This window comes from Candoia aspera, chromosome 6 (assembly GCF_035149785.1).
Source record: "Candoia aspera isolate rCanAsp1 chromosome 6, rCanAsp1.hap2, whole genome shotgun sequence".
In the NCBI taxonomy this organism is placed as follows: Eukaryota; Metazoa; Chordata; class Lepidosauria; order Squamata; family Boidae; genus Candoia; species Candoia aspera.
Window position 1 is genome coordinate 452,101 of NC_086158.1, and position 17,448 is coordinate 469,548.

Here is a 17,448-nt window from a genome sequence, read left to right on the forward strand (position 1 = left end):
TGGGGGCGCGGCAGCCCCGACTGGGGGGGCAAGCGCGAAGCCCTGACCCGCTTGAGCAAGTTCTCCCGCGGGTTCGCTCACCAAGCCGCTTCCGCCAGACCCCCCAGCGCGCCCCAGGAAGGCTTCAGCCTGTCTATTGCAGGGCTTGAACTGAGAGGCACCTGGCCCGCGCGGGCAGCCTAGACCCACGTCTCACGCCGGGTTTCTCTCTCTCCGCAGGCGAAATGGCGCTCCGCGCCGCCCTGCTCTTGAGCTTCCTGCTGTCCGTCTGGGCGGGCAGCCGCTGTCCCAGCGAGTGCTCCTGCTCCAAGTCGGCCCAAGTGGAGTGCTCCGGCGCTCAGATCGCGGAAATGCCCGCGCCGATGCCCGGCGATGCCATGAGCCTGCAGGTGGTCAACACGCGACTGGCCGCCCTGGGCCCCGCGGCCTTCGGCAACGCCTCGCAGCTCATTGCGCTGCGGATAGAGAAGAACCTCCTGGAGCGCCTCAGCCCCGGCGCCTTCCGGCCCCTGGCCTCCCTGCGCTACCTGAGCCTGGCCAGCAACCGGCTGCAGGAGCTGCCGCCGGAAATCTTCCGGCCGCTGGCCCGGCTGGAGGCACTGCTGCTGTCGGGGAACCAGCTGCTCCGCATCCAGCCCGCCCACTTCGCCGGGCTGAGCGCGCTCAAGGAGCTGCAGCTGCACGGGAACCGCCTGCAAGCCGTGCCCGCAGGCGCCTTCGATCAGCTGCCCAACCTGGCCCGCCTCAACCTGGCCCGCAATCGGCTGGTGCGCCTGCCGCCCCGCCTCTTCGCGCCGCTGGGGCGCCTGCAGGTGCTGCGCCTCTACGAAAATCAGCTGGCCGAGCTGCAGCCCCGAGCCTTCGACGGCCTGGGCGAGCTTCAGGAACTGGCCCTCTACCAGAACCGGCTCCGGCAGCTCCCCGCCGGCCTCTTTGCCGGCCCGCGCCGGCTGCAGAAGCTGCTGCTCTCTGGCAACAGCCTGGAGGCGCTGCCCGAGGGGCTCCTGATGAACCTGCCCGAGCTCTCGCGGCTCTCGCTCTTCGGAAATGCCCTGCGCGAGCTGCGACCCGGCACCTTCGGCCTGATGCCGCATCTGAAGGAGCTGTGGCTAGCCGACAACCAGCTGGCCGCCCTGCCCGGCGGCGCCCTAGCCAACCTCACGGCGCTGCAGGTCCTGGTCGTGAGCAGGAACCGCCTCCGCTCGGTCGCCGCCACGGCCTTCGCCGGCCTGGACGACCTCCAGGAGCTGGCCCTGCACTCCAACCGGCTCGCCACGCTGGACGGGGAGATCTTGCGCGGCCTGACCAGGCTGCAGAACCTCTCCTTACACAGCAACCAGCTAGCCGCCTTGCCCACGCGCCTCTTCCATCGGACGCCCGGCCTGCGGGCCCTTCAGCTGCAGAACAACTCTCTGGAGGCGCTCCCCGCCGGCATCTTCGACCGGCTGCCGGACCTGCGCGACCTCCAGCTGCACGACAACCCCTGGCGCTGTGACGCCGCCCTTCGGGCGCTCCGGCGCTGGCTGCGGGAGAACAGGTCCCGCCTGGGCGGGGGAAGCGACCACCCCCGCTGTGCCGCGCCGTCTTGGCTGCTGGGCCGGTCCCTGCTGGAGCCGGAGGCCACGACCTTCGGTCCCGAGGTCTCCCCACTGCCCGAGGGCCGGGGAACCGCCGGGAGCCGGACGGAGGCCCCTTCCCGGCGCGAGCCGAGGCCGGAAACGCCCCCGCCCGGACGCTTGCAGCCTCCGCTGGGTAGCGAGCCGGGCAGCGCGGACATCGCTCAAGAGTTCCCGGATGAGGGCCCTGAAACGGGGCGATCGGGAGGCGGGATTTGGGGCCTGACCCGCACCCAGACGGGGGTCGTGGTCACCTGCCTCGTGGTGGCCTCTGCCCTGCTCCTGGGGGCGGTGCTGGCTGCAGGCGTCTACGGCTCCAGGCGAAAGCGCTCGACGCGGGCCAAAGCATAGGCCCACGACGGGCTCTCCCGGTTCGCGCCCGTTCTTCCAACAGCCACGCGTTCGCTCGCCCCATCCCGCCGGCCCTCCCCCGGGCACCGGCTCAGCAGCGGACCCGGAGCGCGGCAGCCCTAGGCGCGCCGAGCCGACTATTGTCCCGGCGGAACTGAGCCCTGCCGGAAGCCCGCGCTCTTTCTCCAGAGCGCGGGGGCCGCATGGCGCTTCCTGGGGGACAGGAAGCCCCGAGTGACGCCCAGGAGCGCGCAGCAGGACGGCGTAGAAAGGCTGGGCGGTGCCTGGTCCCCAGACTGGGAAGTTGGGGTCAGCTCCAGGCGCTTATGGAACGGCGCCAACCCAACCCGCGCCTTTTGCACGCCGGAGGCAAGCCCCGGGCTGTTCGAAGGGGCAGGAACCCCATGCAAGCTCACCGTCCCGAAAGAAGGCTCTTGACTCCCGAACCATGGATTCCAAGCGTCTGGAGCTTGCTCCGGTCACCACCGAAGGCCCGGGGCTCCGGGGCGAGTTGGGTGCTCCGGTGGTGGCGCGATTCTCACGCTCCCCATAGAAGTGCGCAGAAGGTCAGCTGGTTCTTTCTAGGGAGGAAGACTCCCCTCCGGGTAGCCCCGTCGCTGACCGATAGGGAACCGGACTAGTCAAGCGCTGACCTGGCAAGAGCGGCCCTCCCTGGTTGGGAAAGGCCCGACGGTCTCCCGCTGCCCTCTTAGGGCGAGGCTGGTGCTCCAGACACATCTGGCATCGACCGGAATGGGACCCGGGCTCAGGCGCCGGGCGGCAACGCAGCAATGATTGAGCGTCGCGGGAATGCGCGTGTTTCGCGGCCAGGGTAGTCTCATTCTCCGGGAGCCTGGGAGAGAAAGGACCCCGGGCTCAGTCTTCTACGGTGAAGAGAATGGAGTTGGGGCACGGGGGCTGCCCTGCTTTCCCGCGCAGGGGTCGTGGAGGCTCGAATGCGTTTTGCATCTCCTGGCGGAACGGAATCGGGCAAAGACTGGGAGGCTCCCGCAGTCCACCAGGCCGGGAGCTCCGCCGGCGGAGCGTGGCCCGCAGCTACGGTCGCTCCTTCGCAGCCCAGGCGACTTGGTTCGGCGAGGGGTGGAGACGGGGACAGCTCTGGGAGCGAGCGGACGAGCCCCGTGAACGCGGCTGTAGATGGAATGCCCGGGGCGATTAAAGCTGCTGTTCTCACTTCATCTCACGCCCCGCGCCCTTTTCTAGACCGCCCGCCCGGCCACGGCCACGGTCTCGCCCCGCCCCTCCCCTGAGCCCGGCCCAGATCCTTCCGCTCCGCAGAAAGCTCCGGCTAAGGGGCGGCGCCGAGGCTTCCCAGTGCCTTTGCCCTTTGGAGTTGGGCGGGGGAGGTGGGAGCGGGGTGCAGAACTCGCCAAAGAAGGGAAGGAATGTCTGGCTCAGCACAACATTCTAGCTGTGGGTGGTGGGGGTCTTCAGATAACAGCAAGCACTCCCCACTGGTTCTTTGCCCAGCGCAGGACAGGTTGAATGCCATTATCCAGTGCTTGGTCAGTGCCAGGAAAAGCCCTCCATGGCTGACACAGAGGAGTTGCCAGCCTGGCTGGGAGTTCAGCCTCAAAGCTCAAGGTCTTGGTGTGCCCACCCCAGCCCCACCCCCAGCCAAATCTGAATCTCAGTTGCTGCTTCACAAGGTTCACACCACACACAAGCGTAGGCTCAATGGGGCCCTGTGTGTTGTGGGAACCCAGCAGCCTCTATTTTTCCTGGGAGGAAGGGGAATCCCTCCCCCTGCAAGGCTTCACAGCTTGGCTAGGGCTGTCCAGCCAGAGGTGGCCATTGGATGGAGTGGGGGAGGGGAAGGGAAAGGCGGGCACTTCCCTTGGCTGGCCTCCAGCAAGCGTTCCTGGGGAACTGGCAGGGCTCTTTGATGCCAAACTGGTCAGGGAATGCCAGGGAGAGTCCACCGGCGGTTAACTGATGGCTCTGCGGCTGTCCTGCCCCCACAGCCCCTCTTCCTGTGCCATCTGTGGGGTTGGAAGGCGATCCCAGTCCCAGACCGGTGTGTGTGTGTGTGTGCGCGCGTATTTGGCCATTCTTCCAAGAAAGGCACCTGGAAGTGGAAGCACATCCACCGGGAAAGTTCCCCCCTCCCCACCCTGGGTTGTGTCTGCGACGCAAGAAAAGAGGTGTTCCCGGCTTCTGAAGCAGAAGGGAAACCCTCTCTGATTGGGCAGATGCTGCGCTCCAGCCCACAAAGGCTAGTGGGGGGTTCCAGTGTGCCCAGGCTGGTGAGATGCCCAGCCACCCCAGGCCCCTGTGGAGCAGGGGAAGGCAGCCAGTCCATATGGGCAGGTGGTTGCAGCCCAGGCATGGGGGTCACAGGGTGGGCTGGAGGTGGCCAAAGAGCTCCTCTCTCTTCCATAGCGGACGTGGGCAATCCCCGGTTGAATCTGAAGGAAGGAAGAGTTGGACAGGCCTAGGAAAGTTCACAGCCATGGCATTCACACAATACATTTGGCTTGGTTCCATTTCACTGAAAAATCAAGGAAACAAACACAGGAGGGGCTCCCAGGATGCGCAAAGCTACAGAAAAAATATTCGTGCAAGGTTAACATATCAGGGCAGGTGCCTGCTGTCAACATGACATGCCTGCTCTCGACATGTATGAACACAGCCACCTAGAGGGCCCTGAGAAGAACCAGGCCAGGCAGGAGACACAGAGGTGGGTGGCCCTCAGCAGAGAGGCCTGCCCTGTGCAAGCGCTCCTTAGATCTGGGGTCCCTTCAGGAGCTGTTCTCTTCCTGGGGTTCAGAGGACCAGCCACCTGCCCTGTTGGGGGTCCTGGGGATTCTGGGACTTGGGGACCTGGAGGTGGGTACTGCTGGGGATTTCTGGACACCTGGTGAAGCTGGGGCCTTCTCTCTGGTGGAGGGCTCCCCGAAGGCCATGCAGCTGCCCTCCAGGTGCTCAGGTGTGATTGGAGGCAAGAGCGAGGGCGCTTCTCCCCTTCCCCACCACTGGGGCCGAGGACCCAAAGAAAGGCTCCCTTGCTGCTGCGGTGGCAGCGGCTGTTGACTCAGAGGCCAGTGCCCGCCCTGCTCCCCTCCCAGGGCTGCCAGCCTTTGCCCCGGATCTCTGGGCCTCAAAAGCAAAGTCCCACAGCTCGTCCTGCCTGGTGGGTCACTGACTCAGATCCTGTAGACCAAGCGCTGCTAGTGGAGCCGGGGGACCCGGGGCCTTCCGTGGTGCCTGGTAGCACAGAAGGTAAGGGCCTGTGGTGTGAGCGTTGGGGAGCAGGCCCTGGGCAGGACCAGGGGATGTGGCTGTGCATTGTGGGGGGCGTTCTCCTTCCACTTGCCACACTGGGGTGGGGAACGGGGTGCTTTCGACCCCCACTGCTGAGACTTGGCAGGCCTGTGCCAGCATTCGGAGGCAGGAAACCCCAGGAAGGTGTAAGGGAGCCCTCAAAGAGCAGCATTAGCAAGGCTGAAAGAAAAAGAGCCCCCCCCCCCAACACACGCATCGGGGAGAAAATTAAGAATCCCGGCTGGCCTCACCTGCGCCGTTCAGCCACGCTCACTGCGCTTTGTTGTCTCCCTCAGGATGGCCGCTGCACCTCGACCAACAGTAAGTGCGACTTCCGGTCGCCCCTGTCATTTTGCCGCCCCCCCAAGTCCTCTGCAGGGGATCCAGCCCAAAACTCTGCATCTGTTTCCGGGGAAAATCCACCATGGCTCAGGAACCCTGGTCTGGATGTTGAGACACTGGGAAAGGGTGGGGGCAAAAGGCACCCTTTGATCAACACAGTGAAGAACATATAACATTTCCAGAAATGGGGCTTTGGCATGTAGGCCCACAGCAAACAGGGAAATGAGGTCATCTGCAGCATGATGAGATTGTGGTCAAGGGCTAACTCACTGGGTGAATATACCTAATCCTCCTGCCTCCTATTTTCCCCTGTGAGGTGGGTTGGGGTGAGAGAGAGGGACTGGCCTGACCTCCCCCAGCTGCCTTTCATGCCAAAGGGAGGCCTCGAACATACCCTCTCCTGGTTTCCAGGCCAGCCCCTTCACCACCCCACCAGGCATGCTCTACCAGGGGCTGCCTTTAAAGACCATTTGGAAATGCAACGGCGGGTATATTATCCCTCAGTTGCTGGTGGGAGCACATTGCCCCTCCGGCACCACAGGGGCTTCCAGGCGCAGCTTAAAGTGCTGGGTGTTGACTTAAACACCTTCCTGGCCTGACCCCAAAGCCACCTTCAGGGCTGTCTTTGCCCATTGGCATTGGCCAATCTATCCTCGCAGGGAAACGCAGCTGGCAGCTCCTAAGGTGGGTGGGGGGCGCGACACAGAGTTGCTGCTTTTGTGTAACAGAACCAGTCCTCTGAAATGCCCTCCCCCGCCCCCGACCTTAGATTAGTCCCGACCGTGGCAACCTCCCGGAAGCTGCTGAAGGCGCAGCATCTCCAGGGAACCGCAGGAACTTGGCGCTTCTTCTTTGGATTGGTTTTTGGATTTTCTGGTTTATACATTTCAGGTTGTTGTATGCTTCCAGTTTTCACTTGGACTGTGGATGTTTGGATGGTTTTTGCATTCCTGTAAAGCTCCCGAGAGTCCTGTGGGACCGCGGTGGGTTCTAGATTGGACCCTCGTGAAGATGGGGTAGCGGCCGTGAAGGGAAGTGTCTACAGCCCCCGATCTCCCCGTCACCCTTCTGTGCACCTCGATCTCCCCCCCGCCGCTCCCCACCCCAGTGCGCCTAAAGGTCCTTCCCGAGACGCTCTTGTCCAGCTCGGCCATGCCCACCCCACTTGTTGGCAGATTGCTGGGAAAGCCTTTGGCCCAGGAGAGATCAGAAAAGTCACACACACCAGGCATTTCTATAAAAATAATTTATTTACAGAAAGCAAAACGAAAGCAAAACATATTTAAAAGTCTTGGGCTCTCAGTGAGAGCAGCCTGACTTTCTACATGCCTGCACACAGAGGAACAGAAAAACTAAAAAAAGTCCGGGCAAGTTCCTCCCCCCCAGGTGATGCAACCATTTAACACGTGAAAAGGAGACAATTAAATTCAACCTCTTCACCCGGCCAAAATGATTAGTTACCATAGCAACCTTAATCTGTAGTAGGAAACATTAACACCATTCTCCGATCCCGGGGGATCTCGGCGGCTCATCTCCTTTCCTTCCGTAGGCAGAGAAGAGAAGATGGCCGGCTGGCCCTGCCTCCTGCTGCTTGGCTTCTTGGTGCTGGCCCTGCCAAGGAGCACTGCCTGCCCCCAACTGCCCCCATGCCAGTGCTTCGGCAACACCACCGTCTTCTGCTCGGGGAAGAACCTCTCGGGCATTCCGGATGAGGTCCTGGCCCACGCCACGCAGCTCTTCTTCGTGGAGACGTCGCTGGACTCCCTCCCATGCCGGGCCTTTGCCCGAGGCGGCAACGGCAGCCGCGCCCTCAGCAAGCTGGCCTTCCTGGACTGCCCCCTCCGCGAGCTGTCGGAATGTGCCCTGGCGGGGCTGCCCCATCTGCAGGAGCTGGACATCGCCCTCAGCCCACTGGCCGGTCTCCCTCGCGGTGTGCTCCTCGGCTTGGACCGCCTGCGCAGGCTGGCCGTCAGGTACAGCCGCCTCGAGGCCCTGGAGGAGGGGCTCTTCGACGGCACCCTGGGGCTCGAGGTGCTGCACCTGCAGGGGAACCGGCTGGCGGCTCTGCCCCCACAAGTCCTCCATCCCCTCACCCGCCTCCGGTCCCTCTCCTTGTCTCAAAACCGGCTGGTGGAGCTGCCCGCTGAGGCGTTCGGGCCCCTACGGCACCTCCGGGAGCTGCGGCTGAGCAACAACTTCCTGACGCACCTCCCACCGCGGCTCTTCCGGCCCCTCTCGGAGCTCCGGGAGCTCTTCCTGGATGGGAACGGCCTGGCCCAGCTGCCTGGTGGCCTCTTCGCGGGGCTGCCCCAGCTGAAGCGGCTGCACCTGCAGCACAACGCCCTGCAGCACCTGGAGCCACCCGCCCTCTCCCCTGCGCTGCCCAGCTTGGCTTTCCTGAGCCTGGATGGGAACCAGCTGGCGGAGCTGCCTGAGGGGCTCTTCTGGGGGACCCCCAGCCTGGTGGAGCTCTCATTGGCCCACAACTGGCTGCGGGAGCTCCCGGAGGGGCTCTTCGGTAACCTCTCTGACCTGTCAGTCCTCTGCCTGTCCCACAACCACCTCACCGGGGTGGCCGCCGGCGCCTTCCGCGGCTTGCCCAGCCTGGCCCGGCTGCAGCTGAGCCACAACCGCCTCTCCCTCCTCCCCGGGGCAGCCTTTGCCGACCTCATCAGCCTGGAGGCCTTGGACCTTGCCGGCAACCGGCTGGAGAGCCTGCCGGAGGGGATCTTCAATGCCAATGAGGTCCTGGTCAGCCTGGCCCTGGGGGGCAATCCCTGGCTCTGCGACTGCCGCCTGGCACCCCTGGCAGACTGGCTGCACTCCCTGGACCACCCGCTCAGCTTCCGGGTCTTCTGTCAGGGTCCCGCCTCCTTGAAGGGCAGGACTCTCCTGGCTGCGAGGAAGGAGCGCCTGCTTTGCCCCCGTCAGCCTGGAAGCCCCCGTTGCCGAAGGGAGGCTCGGGGCACCTCCGGGGAGTCGGGCGCCCTGGCCCAGGGCACTTAGAGGCTCAGTCTGTTGGCTGGTGAGGGTCGGATGTCAGCCGGCATTGAGAAGGGGCCCCCGCCATGCCCAGGAGGCAGGGTGCCAGCAAGCAAGGGCATTACCCAACCTAGACATTTCTGCACCCCCCTGGCACAGCTGGGGTGACATGAAGAGGAGGGCCAAAATGGGGTGGGGGTGCGGGATACACACCTCTCTGGTGGTCTTCTGTTGGACAGCTGGATACCTGTTGTAAGTGCCCCCCTCCCGCAGCTTCTGTGCTGTGGTGCCCACGGTGTGGGGGTGGGGGGAGCTGTATTCTGCAGTCCGCGGCTGGTATCCTTGCGGTGAAACTGCCACAGCCTGACGGTGGAGGAGCCGGTGGAAGAGCCTCCTCTCTGCTTCCCCTGGGAGGAGGGAAGGGGAGAAAGTGGGTCTTGCGTGCCCTGGGGGGGAACCCCAAAGCCCTGCTGCCCCACCTCCTCTCTCCTTTGGCTGCCCTGCTCCCGGTTGGGAGTCTCCCTCTGCTGAAACCAGGGACCAGGTGTGCCCCCAGTAACCTCAGTGAGGGGGCTATAGGAGCAGGGCAGCCCAGCCCCCCAATCTAGTTTGGAACAAGTTGCCACAGGCTGTTCGGAGTAGCTCCTGATGGCAGAGCCCAAAAACACCTTTTTGAAAGCAGGGCAAGAAAAGGGAGGCCGAGGCTGTTCTGGGAGGGGGGGGGGGAGCTCCATGCTGGGCAGGCAGGGCAAGATAGGGAGACCCCCATCTTCCTGGGCAAGCTGAAGACAACGACACGCACACACCCCGAAAAATGTTTGCCCCCCTTCTTTTGGGCCAGCTCTAAAGACCTTTGGATTCCAGCTTGGCTTGATGATGTAACTGCTGCTGCTGCTGCTGCTGCGACCATTTAATTTTTTCCCCCCGTTTTTGCAGATTTCTCACGTATTTATGTGTTGCTATCATTGTCGGTGTCATGATGTTTCAGGACTTGCGTATCTGTGAGATCATTGTGTGATATTTTACAGAGGCTGGGTGAAAGCTAATCCGAAGTTAATCAAACTAAAGTTCATATAATGTGTTTTGCCCAAACCAATAAACCATTATAGTCAGTTGTTACTTGAACAGTTTTATCTCTCCCTCCCTCTCTCTGGATTTATATCCTGCCTCCCCCCTCCCCCCTCCCCTGAGTATCCATAGCTCTCCCCCCTCCTGTTTTTCCCCAGCAGCTTCCACAGGGCTGTGGCTGCAGATGGACTGGCACCTGGGTCTCCCTTGCCCTGGCCATTATGTCCAACCCGGGGGTGGGGGGGAGCAAGTCCTGGCCTTTCCCATAATCCTAGTCCTGGTCACTGGACTCTCTCCAATTTGGCCCCACGTGGGTGCTGAGGGCCCCTAGCTAGGGAACCTCCTAATGTTTCTGAAAGAGGGAGCCTCTGTTCCTTGTAGGCACCTCCTTCCAGGTTTGGGAGGTACAGGGAACATGTGGGGATGCTGGCCCTGCCTCCAGGGAGATGGAGGCCCGCCTCTGCCAGGGGGCCCCTCTCTTCCTTCTGCTCAGCTTTTGGCAGTGTCAGACTCCTGCCAGCCTGGTGGGCTTGGCTGCTGTCCTCATGAGAGTCTTTTCATGTGGAGAGTTCGTGCCAAGGGAAGGGCAGTTCCTATGCCAGGGGGCAGCTCAGCTCCAACATGCTCCTGCGGGCCAGAAGAGAGCAGCAGCCACTCCTGAGGCTCCAAAGTGTCTCTCCTGGCTTATCCAGCTTATCTGACGAAGCCAGCAAGTGAAAGGGGCCTTGGGCTGTGCCTGAATCCCCGCCCCTCCAGAAGCAGGAGGTCTCCTAGAGATAAGGCCCAGCTTCTCCCTCTGCAGAGGCACCTTCTCGAGGGAATGAGTGGTGCGGCGGCGTTCTGGAGACCTCTTGCTCTCCTCGTCCATGAAAGCCAAGCCAGCAACAATCTCCCCAGGCTGCTCAGCCAACAGGTGCGTCATCTTAGCCCACTTGTCTGAGGGCCCCGGGGTGGCCCAGGGACCGTGGCTGCTTGTCCATGGAAGGGAAGCCCTGGCTGGAAGGGCAGGCCACAGGTACCCAGGGAGCATGCACCAACTTTTACAGAGCCGCATAAGCCCTGAACCCATCTGGTCTCTCGTGAGTGTGGCCGCAGCAGCAGAGTACGGGGACCTGGGCAAAAGTGAGCTGGCAGCTTGCTTGCATTCTCCTGTGCAAGAGTTTTGTGGTCTCCGGTGATTCTGCCCCTCCCTGGGCTGTGAGTGTGTGCTTTTTACGCTGCAGCTCTGGCCCCCTGGTCCCACTCACCCACATTGCTTGCTAGAAAGCCGTCTTGGAAGGCTGGCAGGGCCCTCCAAGAAGCTGCTCCCTTCCCTGACATGAGGGTGTGAGGTTGTCTGAGCCTGGGAAGTTGGGCCCTGGAAGGAGCTTCTGGTGGAGCGGCAACTGGTGCGCCCTCGGATTTCCCAGGAAGAGGGGTGAATGGGAACCAGCCCATGTCCAGCTTGACCTCAGGCCACCCCCTTGTCTGTCTAGATGTGGCCCAGCTCCAGGTTCTCTAGAAAATGAGGCACTTTGAATCTCGACTCCCTTCCAGAAAGCAAAGCTGATCTGGTTGCACCTCGGAAGAAATAGGTGTTCATGGTCTACTTGCATCATCGTAGTACTTAAATTTCATGTCATTTAAATAAATTATCTCATTTAAGTAAATTATGATATAAAACCTCAAAGAAAGTCTGGCAGCACTGGCCAACTGACCAGTATGACCCTTTACACACTTACTCAGAAGGGAGTCCTAGGGTGTTCTGCCAGGTCAGTGGGCAGAGTATCTTGGGTAAGTGCACTGACCAATCGATTTGCAAGAATCAAAACAGTAGGCTGGGAAGCTCTAAGAAGGATGGAAGGATTGACTCAAGGCCTCCTGGAAACTGGGATGCCTCAGTTGCAGAGAGCCATGCTCGATGCTGATGCTGTTTCAAAAAAGGCTAAATGCTGTTGGTTTCTTCCAGCATGTGGCTCAAGAACACCGTCCCCCTCCTCCTCCTGCTCCTCCTCTTCAGGACTGCCCAAGGGAACCAGGGCTGTGGTGGTAGTCCCAACGACAGCTGTCCCTATCAAGATGTCTACACAAGAACGAGAGATATCACAGAGATCCCAAAGTCAGTAGCTTCCATTATCACTGAAATGTTCTTTGTTCAGACCAGCCTTGTAGAAATCAGAGAGGGAGCCTTCCGAAACATGCCCAACCTAGTGAAAATTGAATTTATGAACAACAAGATTAAAAGAGTTGAAGCAGGGGCATTTGATAACTTGGAGAAACTGGAGGATTTGGAAATAACGGGGGCTGAGCTAGATGATCTCCCTCTGGGCACCTTCCAATCCCTGTCTCATCTGCGGAAAGTGAACCTGAGGGACTCCCAGATCAAAAGGATTGAAAAGGGACTCTTCGATAATCTTGGGAATTTGGAAGAGATCTATCTGCATATGAATGAAATCCCTTCTCTCCCTGATGGAGTTTTTGATGGGCTTCCTAAACTCACCTTACTACATCTGGCAATGAACAAGATCTCAAACATCTCACAGGATGTCTTCAGGCAGCTGACACAGCTGAGGGCTCTCCGGCTGCAGAAAAACCAGATCATTAGTCTAGCAGAGGGGAGTCTGGACAGCCTGCAGGGCCTGGTGGAGCTCAACCTTGAAAGCAATAGGGTTCGGACTCTGTCGCCCACCTTGCTAAGACAGCTGACCAACCTGGAGAAGCTTTCTCTGGACAACAACTTGCTTGAAGTCCTCCCAGATGAGCTGTTCTTTGGGCTGAGAAAAATGAAACAGCTGAAGATAGCGTCCAACCTCTTGAAAGTGCTGCCAGCCTTGGGCGCCATGCCAGTGCTGAAGGAGCTGGACCTGAGCAGAAACAGGCTCTTGTCCCTGGAGAATTTGGCACTGGCTTCTCTCCCGTCACTGACAACTCTCAGGCTTCAAAGAAACCTTCTAGAGAGCCTTCCCACAGGCCAGTTTGACCACCTGGGAAAACTTAATTCCCTGTACCTTGGTGACAATCCATGGAGGTGTGACTGTCGTATTTCCTATCTTCATCAGTGGATAAGCAGCAATACCAAAATAATAAAAGATGCCAGAAGGGTGATCTGTAGAAGCCCAGGCAGCCTGGTTGGGACAGAAGTCAGTTCGCTGACAAAAGACCAGTTAGTCTGCTTAACGACCACCCCCATTTTATCCACCTTTAAAACCACACGGTCGCCCATGCCTGCTTCTACATCGGCCACCTCAGCGGGGAAGAGCACGGCAGGTGCCCCAGTTTTGTCCACCACACTCCACGCGACCACCACGTCTGAGGCTTCAGCCACAGCTCCCCAAACTAGCCCTGCTACAAGCAGGCAAATCCTGAAGACCAGCAGGGCGTTGCCTGAAGCGCCCCTGACGCAGACCCTGGCTTCGAGTCCCCCCAGCGCCCCCACCCAGAGCTCCACGTCCACCAGGACAAGTCCCGAAGTCACAAGCCCTCAATCTGCAGCTCCCACAAGCAGTCCAACCACAACCACAGATGCCACAACTGTCACCGAGGTTCCTTCCACAACCCAGGAAGTGGCCCCTCCCCTGAGCCACCGGTCCTCACCTTGCACAGACACTCCGACCACAGACTACACACTGGGTACCAGGACCAAGGAGGCCACTGCAGCCCGGGGCTCTCCCACCTCAACATCCCTCACGGCCCCAACCCGTATCAGCTCAGCGACCCTTTCTGCGCAGTTCACAACTCCCAAGACATCCACAGAAACTCAGGATCCACCCACTAGCAGTCCTGCGATCACCCCATCATACATGACCACCTCTATGCCACGCGTGAGCAGTATCAAAACCCCCTGGGTCAGGGTCTCCTCCACCAAGACGTTCCCTTCCTGGCAGATTTCTACTCCAACAGGCGCTGGGACAGACCCTTGTGGGTCTCACTCCCTGGCTGTGTGTAGCTCTCGGCCCTCAGCTCCAGAAACGCCTGCCAGGCGGGCAGTCACGGTGCCTGGCACCACACCCCCTTCAGCAAGGCTGACACAGACTCCCATTGCTGGCTCGGCCTCAGAGCTTCCCTCTGCAGCAAATCACACCTACTGTTCTTCCCCCTCCCCCCCTCCTTCTCTCCCCCGTGCTGGGACCCCCCTTCCCCCCCACATGACCTCCCTCCTTCCCCTGTTTCAGGCCTGGGGCTTCTTGCTCAGTCCCAACTACTGGTATTGCCAGGTGTTCCTCCTGCTGTACCTTTCCATGCTCTGCGTGGAAGTCTTGTGCGCAGTGGTCTTAGGGCGTCTGGCGTATGCACTCCACAAAGCCACAGGGTCAGTTGAGCTGCCTTCCAGGCCAGTGAGGCTGTTGCACGTCGAGGCCAGAAAAGGGGGGGCATGAATGTTTGGGGAGCAGAAGGTGGTCCTGCAATCTCTCCAGCAGGAGCTCTTGCCTGCTGGGGCACCTCCTGCGACCCAGCACAGAGGCGCTTCTCGCCAATACTGCCCCCCAACTGGACTCCAGAGGAGAGGGTGGATGGGGAAATTGAGTGTGCCAGCTGTAGCCCTGCCTGGAACATGAGGACCTTTCTTGTCCTTCTCACCATGTGGCTGGGCTACCACAATGCACCTGTGGTGGTAAAAGGTCCCCTCCCATGCACGTGTAAGCTGCATTATTACCGAACCTCTGAGATGTCCCCCCACCCAGCTACACATGAACAACTGAAAGTGCCCTTGCAAGAAAACATTCCTGGCAAGCTGAACTGACCCTGAGTGGTGACAGGAGGAAGAGTCCACCAGGACCCCGTGGCCCAGGAAACCAAATTGCTTCTATTCACCAAGCATATCTCAGAGATAATATGGCTAGCATGCTAACCTCATAGGAAGGGATGAATAATAATGTGGTCACATGGATGGGTTTATCTAAAACATTCCAATGTCACACTGTAATTTCTGCTGTGTCTGCCTTTTCCTTTGTCTTGTCTTTGCAAAGTAGGCCAAAGGTATATAAACTCTGGTTCTGCTTTTGATCAGGGCTGCTAAGCAAAGTGCCAAAGCTTTGCTGGGAGCCCAGTATATACCGTATGCATGGTAATATAAATTACGTTCTATCTTCAAAGTTGTTGTTGTTTATTCGTTTAGTCGCTTCCGACTCTTTGTGACTTCATGGACCAGCCCACGCCAGAGCTTCCTGTCAGTCGTCAACACCCCCAGCACCCCCAGGGATGAGTCTATCACCTCTAGAATATCATCCATCCACCTTGCCCTTGGTTGGCCCCTCTTCCTTTTGCCCTCCACTCTCCCTAGCATCAGCATCTTCTCCAGGGTGTCCTGTCTTCTCATTATGTGGCCAAAGTATTTCAGTTTTGCCTTTAATATCGTTCCCTCAAGTGAGCAGTCTGGCTTGATTTCCTGGAGGATGGACTGGTTTGATCTTCTTGCAGTCCAAGGCACTCTCAGAATTTTCCTCCAACACCACAGTTCAAAAGCATCGATCTTCCTTCGCTCAGCCTTCCTTATGGTCCAGCTCTCGCAGCCATATGTTACTACGGGGAACACCATTGCTTTAACTATGCGGGCCTTTGTTGTCAGTGTGATGTCTCTGCTATTGACTATTTTATCGAGATTTGTCATTGCTCTTCTTCCAAGGATTAAGCGTCTTCTGATTTCCTGACTGCAGTCAGCATCTGCAGTAATCTTTGCACCTAGGAATACAAAGTCTTTCACTGCTTCTACATTTTCTCCCTCTATTTGCCAGTTATCAATCAAGCTGGTTGCCATAATCTTGGTTTTTGTGAGGTTTAGCTGCAAACCAGCTTTTGCACTTTCTTCTTTCACCTTCATCATAAGGCTCCTCAGTTCCTCTTCACTTTCAGCTATCAAAGTGGTATCATCTGCATATCTGAGATTGTTAATGTTTCTTCCAGAGATTTTAACCCCAGCCTTGGATTCCTCAAGCCCAGCTTGACGCATGATGCGTTCTGCATACAAGTTGAATAGGTAGGGTGAGAGTATACAGCCCTGCCATACTCCTTTCCCAATCTTAAACCAGTCCGTTGTTCCGTGGTCTGTTCTTAATCTTCAAAGTGATTTGGTCATATTAGGTGAGCCAGGTTTTGGCCACACCACACTGGATGTGGGGATGCTGTTGAAGACCACTGAAAAGCTTTAATTAGTCCAGAAGGCACTGGCCTAATTCTGGGCCACCACAGACACATTATGTCTGTGCTGAGCCCCACGCTGGCTTCCCATTCACTTCTGAGTGCAGTTCAAGGTGCTGGTTGTCACCTGTATGGGTTGGCACCAGGGTTTCTTCAAGACCGCCTCCTCCAATTTGAGTCAACCTGCCTAACCTATCCATCCTGGGAAAAAACATGCCTAGTCCCTATTTTTGTGGCTTGTGGGTGCTGAGTCTATGGGGCAACAGCTATCCTGCTTGAACTGAGGGTGGCCCCTGCCGTTTGGCCTTTCAGAAACAGCTGGAAACAAACCTCTTTGGTGGCACGTGATGTCACCGCCCCTCCTGCTGGAGCGGAACCGGCGGCAGGTCGAGTGGTGGGACCCCAGGTCACGGTAGTGGTTCCTCTTCGGGGCGGAGATCCATCCCGGAGCCGTCTCCGGCCCCGCTCCGCCGGCGGTTCGGGGGGTAGGATGGGTGATGGTTGCGTGAAGCTAAGACTTCCATCGTATCTCACCTGGCCGCCCATCGCCAAAGACAGGCTTTTTAGCAGATACTCTACCGATTCCATTTTTGTCTCCAGTACTCTCGGCCTCTCAGGGGTTTGAGATTCCTCCCTCTGTCGCACGCCAGGCTGCCTCCCCGTTGCTACCATGGTGGATTCCACCTCTGGGGTCAGCGGGAAACGGTGCTTCCAGGATGCCTGGGACGTCCCTGGCTGGGGCTCTCCCATCGTATCCCAGGTGATCAGCTCCGCGGGTGATCCACTCGGTGCCAGTTGCTCTGGCTCTCCCCCATCGCTAGATCCCCCCAGCTCAGGGCTGGAACTCGACTCCTTCGGGTAATATGAAAGTTCGGGGTGGGGGGGCTCGGCTCTCTACTCCAAATTGTCGACTTGGGTAATGGGTTAGTCGGCTCCTCCAGCTCCCCGGACGCTAGTTCCGACTCTGCCATCGCTAACTGCTTCCCTCACAAGAGTTGATCTTGACAGGAGCTAGCGGTGTACTTTGGAGATTCTCAGCTTTATGTAATGGTTGCCTATCCTAAAATACTCTCAGACTCACAAGCAATAGCTTAATAAAATCTGGTTTATTTAAGAATGGTATGCAAGTACAAAGAAAGCTGAGAATGAGAAAAGCGCGCCAAATGCAAACTAAAAACCCCTCGGTACAAACGAGATCCCTCCCCCGGTAGAATCTTCCCAGGCTCACAATCCCAGGTGCTCCTAACGGCTTCTGATGGTCCGCAGGAAAAAGTCCTTGAGCGGAGCACATAACCCAAACACGTTCCATTGAAACGAACACAGATACAGAGCTTGGCACAAGGTCTCCCAGCAGCTCCCTCCCAAACAGAAACGAGCGTCAGCGCCATGGCATGTGAAATGTTACCATGTACAGTGCACATTGAAACAGTGAACATGACACCAGGAGAGATGGATGCGAAGGTGTTAGGTCCTTTGGTTTTTATGATTGTGTTTCGTTTCCTGTGTTTTATTGCTGGAAACCACTGAGAGTGTTGGGATTGCGGAAATCTGATAAATAAATAAGCCAGCACACTGGATTAATCAGACCTGGATGTTTTCTGCTGCTCTTTGGTGACCGGCAACCAAGGGGACAATTTGCAGCCATTTAACATCACAGCTTAATTGGCTTACTGAATGAACCTGTTTTCCA

At 58.6% G+C, this 17,448-nt stretch overlaps 3 protein-coding genes across 4 annotated transcripts; all 3 read left to right on the forward strand.

Annotated features, from left to right (window-relative positions):
* Window positions 1-224: 224 nt before the first annotated feature.
* On the forward strand, window positions 225-3,166 carry LOC134499524 (leucine-rich repeat-containing protein 15-like). Its single transcript, XM_063306208.1, has one exon. The coding sequence runs from the start codon at window positions 225-227 to the stop codon at window positions 1,965-1,967; it is 1,743 nt and encodes a 580-aa protein (XP_063162278.1). The 3' UTR covers window positions 1,968-3,166.
* A 1,945-nt stretch (window positions 3,167-5,111) lies between these two features.
* LOC134499525 (carboxypeptidase N subunit 2-like) lies at window positions 5,112-9,697 on the forward strand. Of its 2 annotated transcripts, XM_063306210.1 has the most exons (3): window positions 5,112-5,210; window positions 5,549-5,573; window positions 7,144-9,697. In XM_063306210.1, exon 3 carries the CDS (start codon window positions 7,158-7,160, stop codon window positions 8,598-8,600), a length of 1,443 nt encoding a protein of 480 aa, XP_063162280.1. In that variant the 5' UTR covers window positions 5,112-5,210; window positions 5,549-5,573; window positions 7,144-7,157; the 3' UTR covers window positions 8,601-9,697. The 2 variants fall into 2 exon arrangements, with proteins under 2 accessions (XP_063162280.1, XP_063162279.1); XM_063306209.1 differs by lacking the exon at window positions 5,549-5,573.
* A 779-nt stretch (window positions 9,698-10,476) lies between these two features.
* LOC134499526 (SLIT and NTRK-like protein 4) lies at window positions 10,477-14,678 on the forward strand. Its single transcript, XM_063306211.1, has 2 exons — window positions 10,477-10,557; window positions 11,593-14,678. Exons 1-2 carry the CDS (start codon window positions 10,511-10,513, stop codon window positions 13,997-13,999), a joined length of 2,454 nt encoding a protein of 817 aa, XP_063162281.1. The 5' UTR covers window positions 10,477-10,510; the 3' UTR covers window positions 14,000-14,678.
* The last annotated feature ends 2,770 nt before the right edge of the window (window positions 14,679-17,448 follow it).